Here is a 14,275-nt window from a genome sequence, read left to right on the forward strand (position 1 = left end):
CTGATTCAGAGGTGGGTATATATTAGTGTCCTCTGGAGAAGTGAGTTATATTTAAGTGCCATTAGTATCAGGTTTTGCTACAAAATTTTAAAAAGTTTTTTTGAGGGGGTTGGAATCTATTTTTCATGTCATAAATTGGGGGAGAGGATCATCACAAGTAAAGATACATTTTGTGAAAATCTGGATTTATTTTGGAATATCAAAAAATTAAAAACAAGCCAGGTGCTATCCAAACAGTTGTTTTATTGTTGAACACATTGGGAGCAACCTATTTGCAGATAAACAAACTGAGCAAATAATTGGACATCACTCAAAATACAAATTGGCTATAGCACTAACTAAAACAATATTCCATCTGGAATTGCGTGGTCACTATAGTACCACACTGGTCCAGCCCTTTGCTATCTCCCCTTCTACCTCTCGCTCTGTCTCTTTCTCTCTCTGAGTTTCTCACTTCTTAATTTTCTGTTTCTTTCTATGATCTCTATCTTCAATTCTACTGTAAAAAAAGTAAGTACAAAAGTATAAATATTTTACCTTCACCCCCTAGCAAAATATCCAGTTATGACATATGCATTTGGGAAGCAAGGTATTGTTCCCATATTCAAGAAAGGACACAGAATCATACCTGGAAGTGTAGATCCATTAGCTTGACCTCAATAATTGGAAAACGTTTGGAGTCAATCATCAGAAAGGAAGTGGAAGATTACCTATATAAAAGTAATTAATAAATGACTGCCAACATGAGTTCAGAAAGTGTAGGTCTTGTCTGATCAACTCATAGACCTTTTTGAGGAGGTGGCAGCCCAAATTAACTGTGAAATCATATAATCTAGTATACTTTAGGATGAAACGTTACCAAGGTGCCGTCACACCTGTTCAGTTGGACGTTAAAGATCCTACGGCACTATTCAAAAAGAGAAAGGAGTTTCTCCCGGTTTCCTGGCCAATACATCCCCTAAATAAAATTGGTCACTCACTCCTTGGCTGTCTGTGGGACATTGGTGTGTGCATATTGGCTGCCACATTGGCTCTTAAAATACACTCAATGCACTTTACAGTATATCCTGTGAAATGCTTTTAGATGTGTCGAATACGTGATAAGACTCTATTCCAAATGTAAGGATTATTATCATATCTAAACTTCCAAAAGGCATTTGACATTAACTGTGGTTACTAGGTATTAGGGGTAAGATGTGGACATGAATTCCAAATTGGCTGAAGGATAGGAATCAGAAGGTCTTTGTCACTGGAGAAAGGTCAAAATGGGGAGACGTTCTAAGCTGAGTGCCTCTGGGGTCTGTACTGAGACCCTCCTGTATATATTAGTGAACTGCAAGCCCAGTGTAAGAAATACATTTGCAGATGACACCAAGTTGGGGGAAGGCGCAACAAAGATCCTACAAAGTAACTTTGCTAAGGTACGCATTTGGGCTAGTAACTGGCAAATGAAGTTTAATACAGATAAATACAAGATCCTACATATAGGAATTAAGAATAGGAAATACATGTTCTCCATGGATGGGATAGAACTTCTAAAGGGGAAGCTGAAAGAGTTGTAGGGGTTGACTCATCACTCACTATGTCATAAAAGTATGAGGCAGCAATAAACAAGGAAAACAAATGCTGGGCTGTATTACTAAATCAGTTGAGTTTAGATCCCCAGACACCATACACAGGTTGTTTAGTGCCCTGGTCAGGCCATACTATGCTTGCATAAAGTTCTGGTCACCATGACATGCCTGGCCATAGATGCAATGAGGATGATCCCCAGTATTAGAGGAATGAGCTATGAGCAATGATTAGACAAAAGGTGACAAAAGGTGTATAACATTTTAAATAGGATTCAAAACGTAAACCCAAAACAATTTCACAATGCATCAAGACAGTAGAACAAGAGAACATAAGTTTAGAGTTGCAAAGGGCAAATTCAGGACAGATACCAGGAAGTATTTCTTTACCCAAAGGGCAATTAATGACTGGAACACGATACCAGTTAGGGTGGTTGAGGCCAGACCACTGGACCCATTTAAAAAGCAGCTTGATGCTGTGATGGGAGTACAGTAGGGTGGGTGTTCTGAATGGAAGAGATTCGATGGGCTAAAGGGACTTCTTAATTCAAACTAGTCTTGTGAACTTGTTACTTTACATACTTCTTAACTTTGCGCAGACACACAATTGGTTTCAGATGTTGAATGTGCTGATTCCTAGAAATGAATGGGCATGCACCATCCTCACACTGAAAAAAAAATCGATTAATTATTTTCATATTTTTACCAATTCACTTTCACCAACAAAAAAGAAAACTTTTGGTGGAACAAACTATATTGCGCAAAATTACACATATGTCCTTTTGTTTCTTAGTAAAGAAATACTTAAAAAGTTTGACACATCCAAATTTAAAATGGTTCCAAATCAGATTTTATTTGACTGATTCAGAAAGTTTTACTCATTACAGATCCCCAAGTTAGTCAAATAGACTTTATTGCTTGTGGGTCACGTCAGACAGGTTACTGCCTCCTTAATGGTAATCAAAATTTCCAACAATGTGCTAAGCAAGTGGGTTTCAATACTGTGGGGGTAAATTTTGCACTGTTTCCTGAAAGCATTCCTTAACTTATTTAAATAATCCTATAAAAAATACCAGCAGGAAGTGCTAATCAATTTTAGTTGATAAGAAGATAAATATAATAATAATCCTTGCATTTGATATAGCGCCTTCTCATTTTGTTGAGACGTATTTGTACTGTTTAAGTGAATTGACTGCATATTTTGAAGGTGAAACTTCAGGCCTCTTAGACAGATCAATCGTGGGAAAGGACTCTTAAACCAAAAGAAGAACCCAAAACCCAATGTAGGGCCTAGAATTTACAAAACAAAATTGATCCCTAAAGGGCTGCACAAAATGACTTTGAGACCTCTTATCTAGAGACAGACACCTACTACTTGTATTTCTTAAACTATTCCTTAAACAATTTAAGAAAAGCTTTCAGAAATACTTGTAAATTTGACTCCTTTATTTCAGCTTTGTGGTCAAATGGTTTATTGAAAGTCAAAACAGGATGGATGGACTGTACAAACCTTTCACTGCATTTTTCTTCCTAGATCAATTCGAGCTACAAAACCAGCAGAAAACACAGTAATCCTGGCAGTAGTTCCACAGATGTAAGTTTACTGTAGAGTAAGAGCTTGCTACAATCACTGTAAAATTACTTGTGAATGTTGTCAAGAAATTATGATTTTTCTTTCAGAATGCTGAGATAATATAGGTCTGATGTGTATTCACCAAATGTCACTAACCCCTATCATTGAAAAGCCAATGATTCCTTCTTCCCATGCGCACATACTTCTCAAGCGTTCATGAAGCTTGAACTCACTTCCAAATCTCTTCACCTTGCAGTTCTCTCCCTGACTTCAAAAATCCTCTTACTAACAAATACCTTTAATGGTGCCATTGCTCAGTGTCCTCAAACTTCTTCTTTCCTGTCTGCCTGGTAATCGCCAACGTTGTTATGAATTGTTTTAAGACATTCATCCTACATGAAATGCACCATATAGCACACATTCTGTAATGTTCATTCTGAAGAGCACACAACACAGGAACGTGGACAATACAATACAATGAAAAATTACATTTATATAGTGCCTTTCACATCGGGAGAATGCCCCAAAGCATTTAACAGTACTTTGTTTCATTTAACAAAATATTGCAGGGCTGTGGGGTAAGAGAGGGGAAGTGGAACAAGTTGGATTGCTCTTTCAAAGAGCCTGCATAGGCACGATGGGCCGAATGGCCTTCTTCTGTGCTGTAAGATTCTATGATCCTATGATACTGGCTTAGCACCCAATACTTTGATACTGGTGGGAGCCGAAAAGGATGGGGCAGAAAGATGACCGAAAGTGCAGCAAGATAGACTTCGAATGAAGTGAGAGAGGGAGCAAGCTGGATGGACTAAGCTCAGAAAGGCTGACAGCCTACCTGACAATGGTGGAGCGGAAAGGGTGGGGGATATGAAGCAGCCGGTTCTTGCTGAGTAGGGTATTGGTAGGGTACACCTGATTGCGTCTTTAATCCAAGAGTAATCGTAGCTATTCATCATTGTGTCTTTCCTCCTGCAGATCTAATGATCAGGAGGAGACCTCAGTCTTGCCTCTCCTTAATGCAGGGTTCAATAGGGTAAGGAATGTCTTTGTCATTCATGTTGCATAACAATATTTATACTGCTTTGTTGCATTATTTTATTTAAACATTACTCAGGGTGTTTACAGTGTTGAAGGTAAAGTGTTTTAGATTTTAAAAATAAATAGACATTGATATATTACTACGTACATTTATTTCCATCAATATATGTAAAGCTCTAAACTTTTGGATACAGAAATGCTTTTCTTATGGGGTTCAATGATTAAAGTAATGAAAGCACAACATGAAATGGCTCTTTACTTCTCTGCATAACAATGAAATTGTTGTTTACACATTACTATCAATGACTGCTTAAATAACATGGCTCCTTACTTGTGTACATAAGATAATAATTTTCCTGACTTGTCTACAAACTAATGAAATGGTCGGTTACAAATTACTATTAATAAGGCGACATGACATGAAATTGCTACTTAACTAAATTACATCAAAGCTTGTTGAACTCGTAACTTTATACAGATAATATATGTGAATAAATTATTACGATTATCCCTTTGTCTGGTTTTGTGTTCTCCAAGTGTGAAGATTGGTTTTGAAAAAGAATTTAAAAAGGTAAAAATAAAAAACTTAAAAATAGTTGTCCATTACCTGTCAAATCAGAAAAAATAAACATCGATTTACATAAAACGTATATGTCATACAGTAATACAACCTGACTGATGAGGTCAATCCGCTAATGCAGTCAGTATTCCGCAGTCCTTTTAATGATTTTATTTGTGAGTTTTCACTTAATTGGCCAACCACATCATTTCTGCTTCTGGGGCAATGCTGGCACAGATTATCTTCTGCATTCACCTACATATCAATAGTTACTATATTTCAAAGAAGCTCATTTTTGCAGTGTTTTGGGAGGCTTGTCACTTTTCTTGTGCTCAGATATCTAAACTTTTTAAACCTTTAAAGGTGCTTTTTAATAGGATTGACTATTACTGCAATAAATTAATAAGAAAAAGTAACCTCCAACACCAAATATTTGTTACATGAATCAGTTTCTTCTGAATACTCAGATCCACTTAACCACAGCAGTCAGTCTGAATTAGATCAGATTATGTTAATGCTCCTTTGGAAAAGTGTGAAGAGAGACTCAGTCAATAGAACCCTTGTGGTTTTGAAAGTTTTCATTATCCCTTATGTTTAAACAATCGATAAAGCCTCAAAACCCAGATTTATCCCCATTAGACTTATTTGCCACAAATTGCTGAGTCTAGATTAATTTGTACATCAGTGCTCAAAACCAAATCTTGCTCAAAACCAAATCTTGCTTTGGAAAATTCTAATGGCATTATGTTATTTTTCTTCTATCTATAGCGGTATATAGAAAACGCCAGCCTAATTGTGTGCTACAATGAACTGATCCAGTTAGAGCATGGAAACGTGCGGTCTCAATTCAAACTGCGGTACGTATATTAATAATGCGTCGTTGTTTACGAATATAAGTCAATAAAGAAAATGAAATTGACTTCAGCTCTATGTTATGTTGTTGTGACACCAAACAATTGTAAAGATGGTACTTTATGCCAAACCTGTTGGTAAAATTTATTTTGTACAATCACAAACAACAAAACAATATCTAGTTTACTTCCAATATGCAACAGTTTTCCCTTAACTGGATTGAACTTAATTTCCCAGTGATCATCCATTTGCATACATCTTTGAGCTCTGTTTGTAAGATTGTTGCTGCTATTCTACTTCCTCAGATCCATAGCATAGCTTGACAGTATCTGCCAAGTTAACCATATTACATCGATTCTGTGAATCCATTTGTGTATGTTTGGAATCAGATGGGTCTTCTTAAATATGGCACAAATTCATTGTTGAATGTTAAATGGCATGGTAAAAATTCTCATAGATGTAATTTCATGAAACCCACCACCTGCTGCCTCGACCCCCCTCCCCACACAGCTGCTGATCACCCAGCTCCCCCTCCTCTACCCAATGTTGGTAGACACCGTTAATCAGTTCCTCTCCTCAGGATCAGTCCCATGCCCCCTCAAAACTGCTGTCATCACCCCCCTCCTTAAAAAACCTACCCTTGACCCCTCCAACCTTGGGCACTACTGCCCTATCTCAAGCCTGCCCTTCCTGGCCAAAGCTCTGGAACGCATTGTTGCCAACCAACCACACACACCTCTCCCTCCACTCCCTACTCGAACCACTCCAGTCCGGTTTCCACCCTGCCCAAAATACAGAGAGTGCTCGTGAAAGTCATAAACGATGCTCTCTCTATCTATGGCCAGGGCTCCCTCTGCCTCCTTGTCCTCCTGGACCTCTCCATCTTGTTTGACACAGTCGATCACGCCATCTTCCTCCACCACTTGTCCTCCATCATCCACCTCAGTGAGACCGCACTCACTTGGTTCGAGTCCTATCTTACAAACCGCCAGCACTACATTTCCGCAAATCGTTTTTATTCTCGCCTCCACCCGGTCACCTGCGGGGTATCCCTTCTCTTCCTCTTCTATATGTTCCCTCTCAGTGATGTCATCCGCAGACATGGGGTTAACTTCCACATGTATGCGGATGACACTCAACTCTACTTTTCCTCCTCCAGCTGCAACCCCCAATCCCCTGATGTTCTGTCAGCTTGTCTGACAGATATCAAAGCTTGGATGAGTGCAAATATCTTGCAGTTAAACATCAACAAGACGGAAGCCATACTCCACCTCCACCACATTGCCTGTCTCTGACAATACCTCACCCCCCAAGCTGCCGAAACCCTTGTTCACGCCTTTGTCACCTCTCGGCTGATCTACTCTAATGCCCACCTCGCCGGTCTCTTCTCCTCCTCTGTTCACAAAATTCAACTCATCCAAAACTCCACCGCCTGCATTCTCAAACGCACTAAACTCCGCACCCCGATTACCCCAGTCCTTGCCAAACTCCACTGGCTCCCTGTCACTGAGTGGATAGACTTCAAGATCTCACTCTAGTGTTTAAATCCCTCCACACCTTGGCACCACCCTATCTCTCTAACCTCCTCTCTCCTTACAGTCCTACCTGCTGGATCCGCTCTACTGGCTCCAGCTTGTCCCCCAAATTCTCCGCTCCACCATCGGTAGCCATGCCTTCAACCACTACACCCTGAAGCCATGGAATTCCCTCCCTCAACCCCTTTGCCTTGCCTCCTCTTTCCCCATTTTAGGTTGCGTCTGAAGACCTTGCTCTTCGACCGTGTCTATGGTCACCTTCCCCGCCCCCCTGGCTCGGCATCAGGCTCCACCATTGTTAGATGGGATGCATGGAACTCTCAGTTTGATTTGGATATTCTTGAGTATAGTGATAGTTTCTACATGTGTCAGACACCCAGCTGACCCCCAGAAATACTGTCTATACCATCTCCTGTTATTTAGTTTCTTTTGGATTCCTTAGGATTTAAACTTGTTCCCTGACAACAATCTTTCTATTGTAATATTAGAGGGTTTTTTGGTGTTAATGTTCCTGAATGTATTCAATATACACTTATTGGTATGGACAGGAACTTGCCATTCTCTGGAGCTAAATGTAGAGCAAACGCCCTGGAAAAGGTGGGTCCCAGCCAGGTATTGCTTGCTGCTCACGGGTACTACTCTTTCCCACGCTAAGGCAATGTGCATGAGCTCTCAGGCTAGTACTTCAGATCTAATAATAATAATAATCGTTGCATTTAATATAGTGCCTTGTCACATCATTGAGACATCTCAAAGCTCTTTACAGGATTTATTTATTAGCTCCAGAAAATGGGAAGTGCCTGTGTATATCAATAAATTAAGTTTATATTGAATACATTTGGGAACATATTGTAAAGTGGATTGACGGTGTATTTTATGGGAGAAATGTGCCTGCTAAATAAATTGAGTGTCTCTCTAGGATACGTGTTGCTTTTCCCATTTGGTATCATTATTATCACCAGAGCAGCCTAACACTGAAATAGGAGAATATTTTTAAAACATATACTCTCTTTTTTCATTTCATGTTTCAACTTTACCTTAACTGCAGTTTGTATGTGAACAACATTCAAGTAGATCTTGTTCAGTAAAATTGTACATTTTACTCAAATGTTTATATTTACTCTGATCCTTTTTGCAGGGCATGTAACTCAATCTTCACAGCTCTGGAGCACTGCCAAGAGGCAATAGAGATCACAAGTGAGGACCATGTCATACAGGTAACCCAGCATCACTAATGGATACAACTCATGGTTAGACATGAACTGATGAGCCAGTGTTACTTGATGTTTGCAACAATTAAGTGTCTGTTTCATGACAAACTGATGTTTTCAATGCAGTTTTGCAAGCCCATATTTAGGTCATTTTGGAAAGCAACTCTAGGATGTAGTCTAACACCAAATATTTGCACTGGTAACCTGTAACATTTAAAACTCTATAATTGGCTGTTGCATATGCCCACAAAAACACAATCACTGCTCTTTACAGTATATCATGTGAAGTTCTTCTGACCCGAAAGGTACTACACCAAATGAAATTATTATTATTACTATTACATTTAGAAAGTTCTCAATCATCTCCATTAAAATTAAGTAAATGTAGAAGCACAATTAATAGACAGCGCTTCTAGCAATTTGGAAAAGAAAACTGGAATGTGGGACTTCCACCTCTCACATCCGGCTTTGAATCACAGCCAGATCTAATGGGTTAAAATTCTCTCCTTTCTGCTGTAATGGTCTAAAGTCTGATGGTTCCCTTTTCTGGTAGGTTCAGATAAAAAAAACAACTAGTAAGAGATGGTGTAGGAGAAGACATCCTGCAATGTACTTCCAGGTACGAGACAAAAACACAAAAAATTAAGAGCTATCAGTACTGAACCTACAATCTCATTCACAAAGGCTTTTGGGTTGCTAGAACACAACTATTGCCACAAAACATTCAACACAAAAAACTAAAACAAGGCACATTGAGACACATTGGGGAAAGAAATTCCATCTGGGTCAAGACTGACTATTTTCTTAGCATATCAGAGCAAGCAGAATTTGGCAAAATAGTTGAATTTAGTCTGAACTTAGAAGTCGTTTTTCTGTCATCATTAAAAGAACATCCAGAAAAACTGCATCAAAATTAAGACTGCATATAAAAATTTGCCAAATGCTGGATGCTCTAAAATGCTACATCTAGACCTTGGTAGAATTTGTACCCATTTGTTCGGACAAAATCAACAAAGCTGTGCTCTTCATTTCACCTTACTATGTCTCACGTCAGGGTGCCTGATGCTGGTGAAGCTGTTGACAAAATGAAAGGGAAGTATTTGTTCCGTTGCAGTGTTTTTACAAACCAGTTGTGAAATAACAAATCCCAAAACACAATTCAGAATTTTTGTTACATAATTTTTCATCAATATCCATTATTTTCTCCTAAACATCATGTCTGCTTTACTGTGCCTTATCACTCTCCAAATGTCATCCTGTTATAGGATAATGTGATCCACAGCTCGGAAACTATTTCGGTGACAGATGTTAAGGGACTTGGTGGTTTGTAAATCAGTGCAGCTTAGCATTCGTTTTTCCAGTGACTACATGTGGATACATGTTTACTTACCTTCCATCTGTTTGGAGTGCACTGCAGAGTGCCGCTCATTGCAGCAATCCTTACAAATCGTGCCTCGCCAATGTAATAAAACCAAGTCAAAGTCTGCTTTTTATTGCTATTTCTAAGAGTTTTTATATAACACTATTTGATTGGAAGCAGTAGTGCAAATACAAGCTAGTTGTAAACTAATCCGCTCCTTCAAATGATCTACTAAAAATAGTTCAGTACTAGGTCTGTTGTAACAGTTTCAAATTAACTTTAAATGAGAACTACCAAATCCTGAATGCTTCATCTTTCTGTTGTTGTCTTTTCCTGGTTGGCAGGAGATCTCCAACAATAATAAAAATCCTTGCATTTGATATAGGGTCTTGCACGTCAGTAGGACATCTCAAAGAACTTCACAGAATTTACTGTCAAGTATTTTTGTAGGCAAACACGGCAGCCAAATCGCACACAGCAATATCCTACAAACAGGAATTACCTTTCTTACTTGGCTTTTCATCTTTGTGCCCAGTCAGTAGGGTGTAAGTATGGGTGAAGAAAATGGATGAGATGTCTAACGTTTGCCAATCACTAACATGCTCAAATTTTACATGACGTGATAGTTTGCTATAATTTATGGATCACAAGTGTTAGACTGCAAGCACTAGATAGCTGATAATGATGTAGTCCTCACCAATGTTTCCACATAACCACTTTCTCAGGAGATGACTAGATGGCAATCAGAAATTGGTTTCTCCAGGTATTATTTTCCTCTTTAACATAGGGTCACTGAGCCCAGCTGTAGCAACAAAAATAACAAATTGCATTTACATAGCGCCTTTCATATCAGGAGGATGTCCCAAACTGCTAGACTGCCAAGGGTTGGCACCTGAGCTGGGGTTTGGAATCAAAAGGGGTGGTGGACATAGGAGGGTGGTGGGAAGATAACGGTCAAAGAGGAGTGTCTTGAGATGGGCCTTGAAGAAGGCAAGTAAGGTAATTTCAGTCAAGTATATTTACTGTGTATTTATTGGCAAACACAGCAGCCAATTTATACACAACAAGGTTCCACAAACAGCCATGAAATGAATGACTAAATTATGTGAAGTATTGTTAGCCAGAACACCATGAAAAATTCCCTTTGCTTTTCAAATAGTGTATGGGATCTGCATTGTCCACCTGAACAGTCAGATGGGATCTCAGTTCAATGCCTCATGCCTGAAGGATGGCACCTCCAATATTGCAGCAATCTCCAGTACTCACTGAAATGTCATCTTAGACTGTGAGCTCAAAGTCCTGGCCTGGGGCAGGAGTCTAACCTACAGACAGGAGTACTGCCAACTAAGCTAAGCTGCATATACCCACTTAACATCAGGAAACACTTTTTCAGAGTAGTTTTGCTTTTAGCCAGAGCATATACTATCAAAGAACTGAATATTAAAATTAAGATATTTATTAACGAATCAACAGAAAGCCAGATGTGCAGATCAATATCCTGGTAAGTCCAGTTTTCAGGCTTTCACTGTATGATGGGGGAATAGGAAACTGAAGAAGAAAGGGATTTGACCAGAAAATTAATTTAATCTTTGATTTGCTTTGCAGTATGTCAACCCAGCATTTGAACGTATGATGGGTTACCATAAGGGGGAACTGATTGGCAAAGAACTTACTGAATTACCCAAAAGCGACAAAAATAAAGCGGACCTCCTTGATACAATAAACATGTGTATTAAGAAAGGAAAGGTGAGTGTTTCATTTAATTTGCGTGTCATTGATATAGTTAGCTTCAAATCCAGGTCATGAGGAGTATTCAACTGCTCACAAAAGTATTGGTTTGAGTGGAAATTTGGTAAATTTTCCATCATTCTTGGAAATAGAAAGTCACAGGTTTGAACCTGGCTAAGATTGATTCAGTTTTGAGATTTAGATGAGTTCAGATATCAGTTCATGCCTATGGCTAACTCCTGCCAGAATCCATGTATTACAGGCAGTGACCAACAACGTGTGTCATGGCCAGTGTTCTTCAGTGTATCACTGTTAAGTTTCCGTCAATGTGTGTCACTGTCATTGTCCATCAGTGTGTCAAACAATGCCATCTCCCTGGTCGCCGGATTTCCCAACTCTTCCCTCCACAAGCTGCAGATCATCCAGTACGCCACAGCTCGTGTATTTCTCATACAAGGCTCCATGACCCTATCAACCCACCCTCGCCAGCTCCACTGGCTCCCTATCTCCCAGATGGCCAAATTCAAGATCCTCGTCCTCACTCTTAAATCCCTCCATGGTCTTGTCCCACACTACCTCTGCAACCTTCTAAAACCGTACCACCCCGCATGCTCCCTCTGCTTGGCAGCCACAGGCCTGCTTCACATTCCCCGCCCTGCCCACAACACTATCGGTGGTCGGGCTTTCTGCCCCACCCTCTGGAACTCCATTCTGGAGTCCCTCCACCTCACTCCTTCCCTCACTTCCATCAAGATCTGTCTCACGACCTTCCACTTTGACTGCATCTTCAGTCATCATTACATCCCCACCTCCACCCCCTTGACCCCCACCCACTCCACTAATCCAACCCCAGTTCATGTGTAAACCCTCAAGACATGAAATCTGGTATATAAATATAATTTGCTGTTTTTTCTTATTGTTGTTGCTTGTGTCCATCAATTGCATGCCAATTTTCAGTTGGAAAAACAGTTCTAACCTTAATATACATATTAAAGTCATTTGCTCATGAAACTGCAGAAATGTCAGCTTACCTGATTCTCTGTAGTGTATGTTTTTATGTTATTTCTGTGAATGTGGTATGAAAAACAAATGCTGAGACATTCAATAATTAGGGACTGATCTTGACTCATTTTACAGGAATGGCAAGGGATTTATTTTGCAAGAAGGAAAGCAGGAGACAGTATTCAGCAAGATGTAAAGATTACACCTGTAATAGGCCAGGGAGGGTAAGTACTAGAATTTGTTGTTGTAGAAAGTGAGGTTAACTAAGGGGGAACAACAGCTCTTTGGTTTGCTTTGATCTTTCATGTATCAGAAGCCAAGAACATTTTATTTTCTGATATCAGTATCAAAATTCTACTTATTGATAATAAACCCACAAAACATCTTAATCCGGCAAAGCCTGAAAGAAAACTTTGTATCTCTATTCAATGGGCTCATTTTTATTCAAGTGATAACACAAGGCCACAAATTATTGTATTATCCTTATTACATTAATCTTAAGTATTAAGTGTTATCTTCATCCTGTGGTTATGTGTTTGGACACATCGTTGTACACTGGTAGATAAAAAGAACGAAGGCCAGATCTGATGTTACTAGTCCAATTGCAACACTTGTAACTGTGTTATGTGTTCCTGCAGTGTTGCAGTCAGTCAATATTGGGTTCAGTGCCAGTGTTCAATTATGACACGGTTGCATATTTTCTTCCACTTCAAAGAAACAAAATTATAAAAAGGGACATGTTGGTTTGCCCACTTTTCATGTAAAAACATAAGAATCAGCATGCAATAAGGCAAGCCCATTCCGCCCATCAATCCAGCTCCTTCTAGACCATAGATACAAGCTTATAATGGGCTATAAGATGGTCCAACCTTTTGGCTGCCGAGGGCTGGATTTCCTATTTGAAAAACATCCATGGGCCGCATAAGTGATATTTTGTGTTTCCCTTATAGAAACATAACAATATTTAAACTGCTCGACACTGTCACCCAAGCTGTCGAGGGAGGTGTGATGCAGAGGGGAAAAGATGACCAAAAGAATTATAACTTGATGTGCCTTGAAAGATGGGAGGGAGGGAGTGAGGGAGGGAGTGGAGCTGCAGAGAGTGGAGGCAAAATGGCAATGATGGGGCAGATGGGGTGGGGGAACATGAGGTAAGCGGTGTTTGCTGGGCAAAGGGAACGGCCAGATCGGGAGGTTGCAGAGGTAGGGTTGGGAGGGGGTTGAAGGACTTAGAGGAGGTTTGCACTGGAGAAAGAAGGAGTATTCTGTGAGGAAACTTGACAGCAGGTCACTCGGTATCTGTCCAGGCTTTGCGCCTGAGCTACTGCTGGGAGCCCAGAGGATCAATGCCAGGAGGGAAGTAGGGGGGGGGGGGGAACGGAGATGACCGAAGGCAATGTCAAAGAGGTAGGTCTTGAGGCAGGCTTTGAAGGAACCAACTTCTAACCCATCCCCACCTCCCCTCACACTCTGGCCCCTACCCATCCCTCCCACCACACCTTCAAACTTGTCTTCCTCTCCTCTCTCATCACCATTATTACCCATGTGAAACCCAACACCTGCTTCCTTGACCCCATCCCTACCCCTCTCCTTTCCTCCCAGCTCCTTGCTTCCCCCTCTACTCACGGACATCATCAACCTCTCCTTTCCCACCGGTACCGTTCCCACCCCCTTAAAAACAGCCGTTGTAACCCCAATCTCAAAAAACCTTCCCTGGACCCATTCCTGCTCTCAAATTACCTCTCCATCTCCAACTTCCTTCCAAGGTCCGAGTGGTTGCTTCCCAGCTTCGCTCTGTCCTCTCCACATGTATGCGGATGATACTCAACTGTATAATAATAATAAC

At 40.2% G+C, this 14,275-nt stretch overlaps 1 protein-coding gene across 1 annotated transcript in view; it reads left to right on the forward strand.

Annotated features, from left to right (window-relative positions):
- Positions 1-14,275, forward strand: part of pde8b (phosphodiesterase 8B) — a 98,957-nt gene that overhangs the window by 57,128 nt on the left and 27,554 nt on the right. Inside the window, exons 4-9 of the mRNA XM_007905387.2 lie at positions 3,106-3,165; positions 4,120-4,177; positions 5,510-5,598; positions 8,267-8,345; positions 11,305-11,445; positions 12,565-12,653. Coding sequence (XP_007903578.2) covers positions 3,106-3,165; positions 4,120-4,177; positions 5,510-5,598; positions 8,267-8,345; positions 11,305-11,445; positions 12,565-12,653 — 516 coding nt within the window. The remainder of the gene's footprint in view (positions 1-3,105; positions 3,166-4,119; positions 4,178-5,509; positions 5,599-8,266; positions 8,346-11,304; positions 11,446-12,564; positions 12,654-14,275) is intronic.

The sequence above is a fragment of the Callorhinchus milii genome, unplaced genomic scaffold, assembly GCF_018977255.1.
Source record: "Callorhinchus milii isolate IMCB2004 unplaced genomic scaffold, IMCB_Cmil_1.0 Scaffold1, whole genome shotgun sequence".
In the NCBI taxonomy this organism is placed as follows: domain Eukaryota; kingdom Metazoa; phylum Chordata; class Chondrichthyes; order Chimaeriformes; family Callorhinchidae; genus Callorhinchus; species Callorhinchus milii.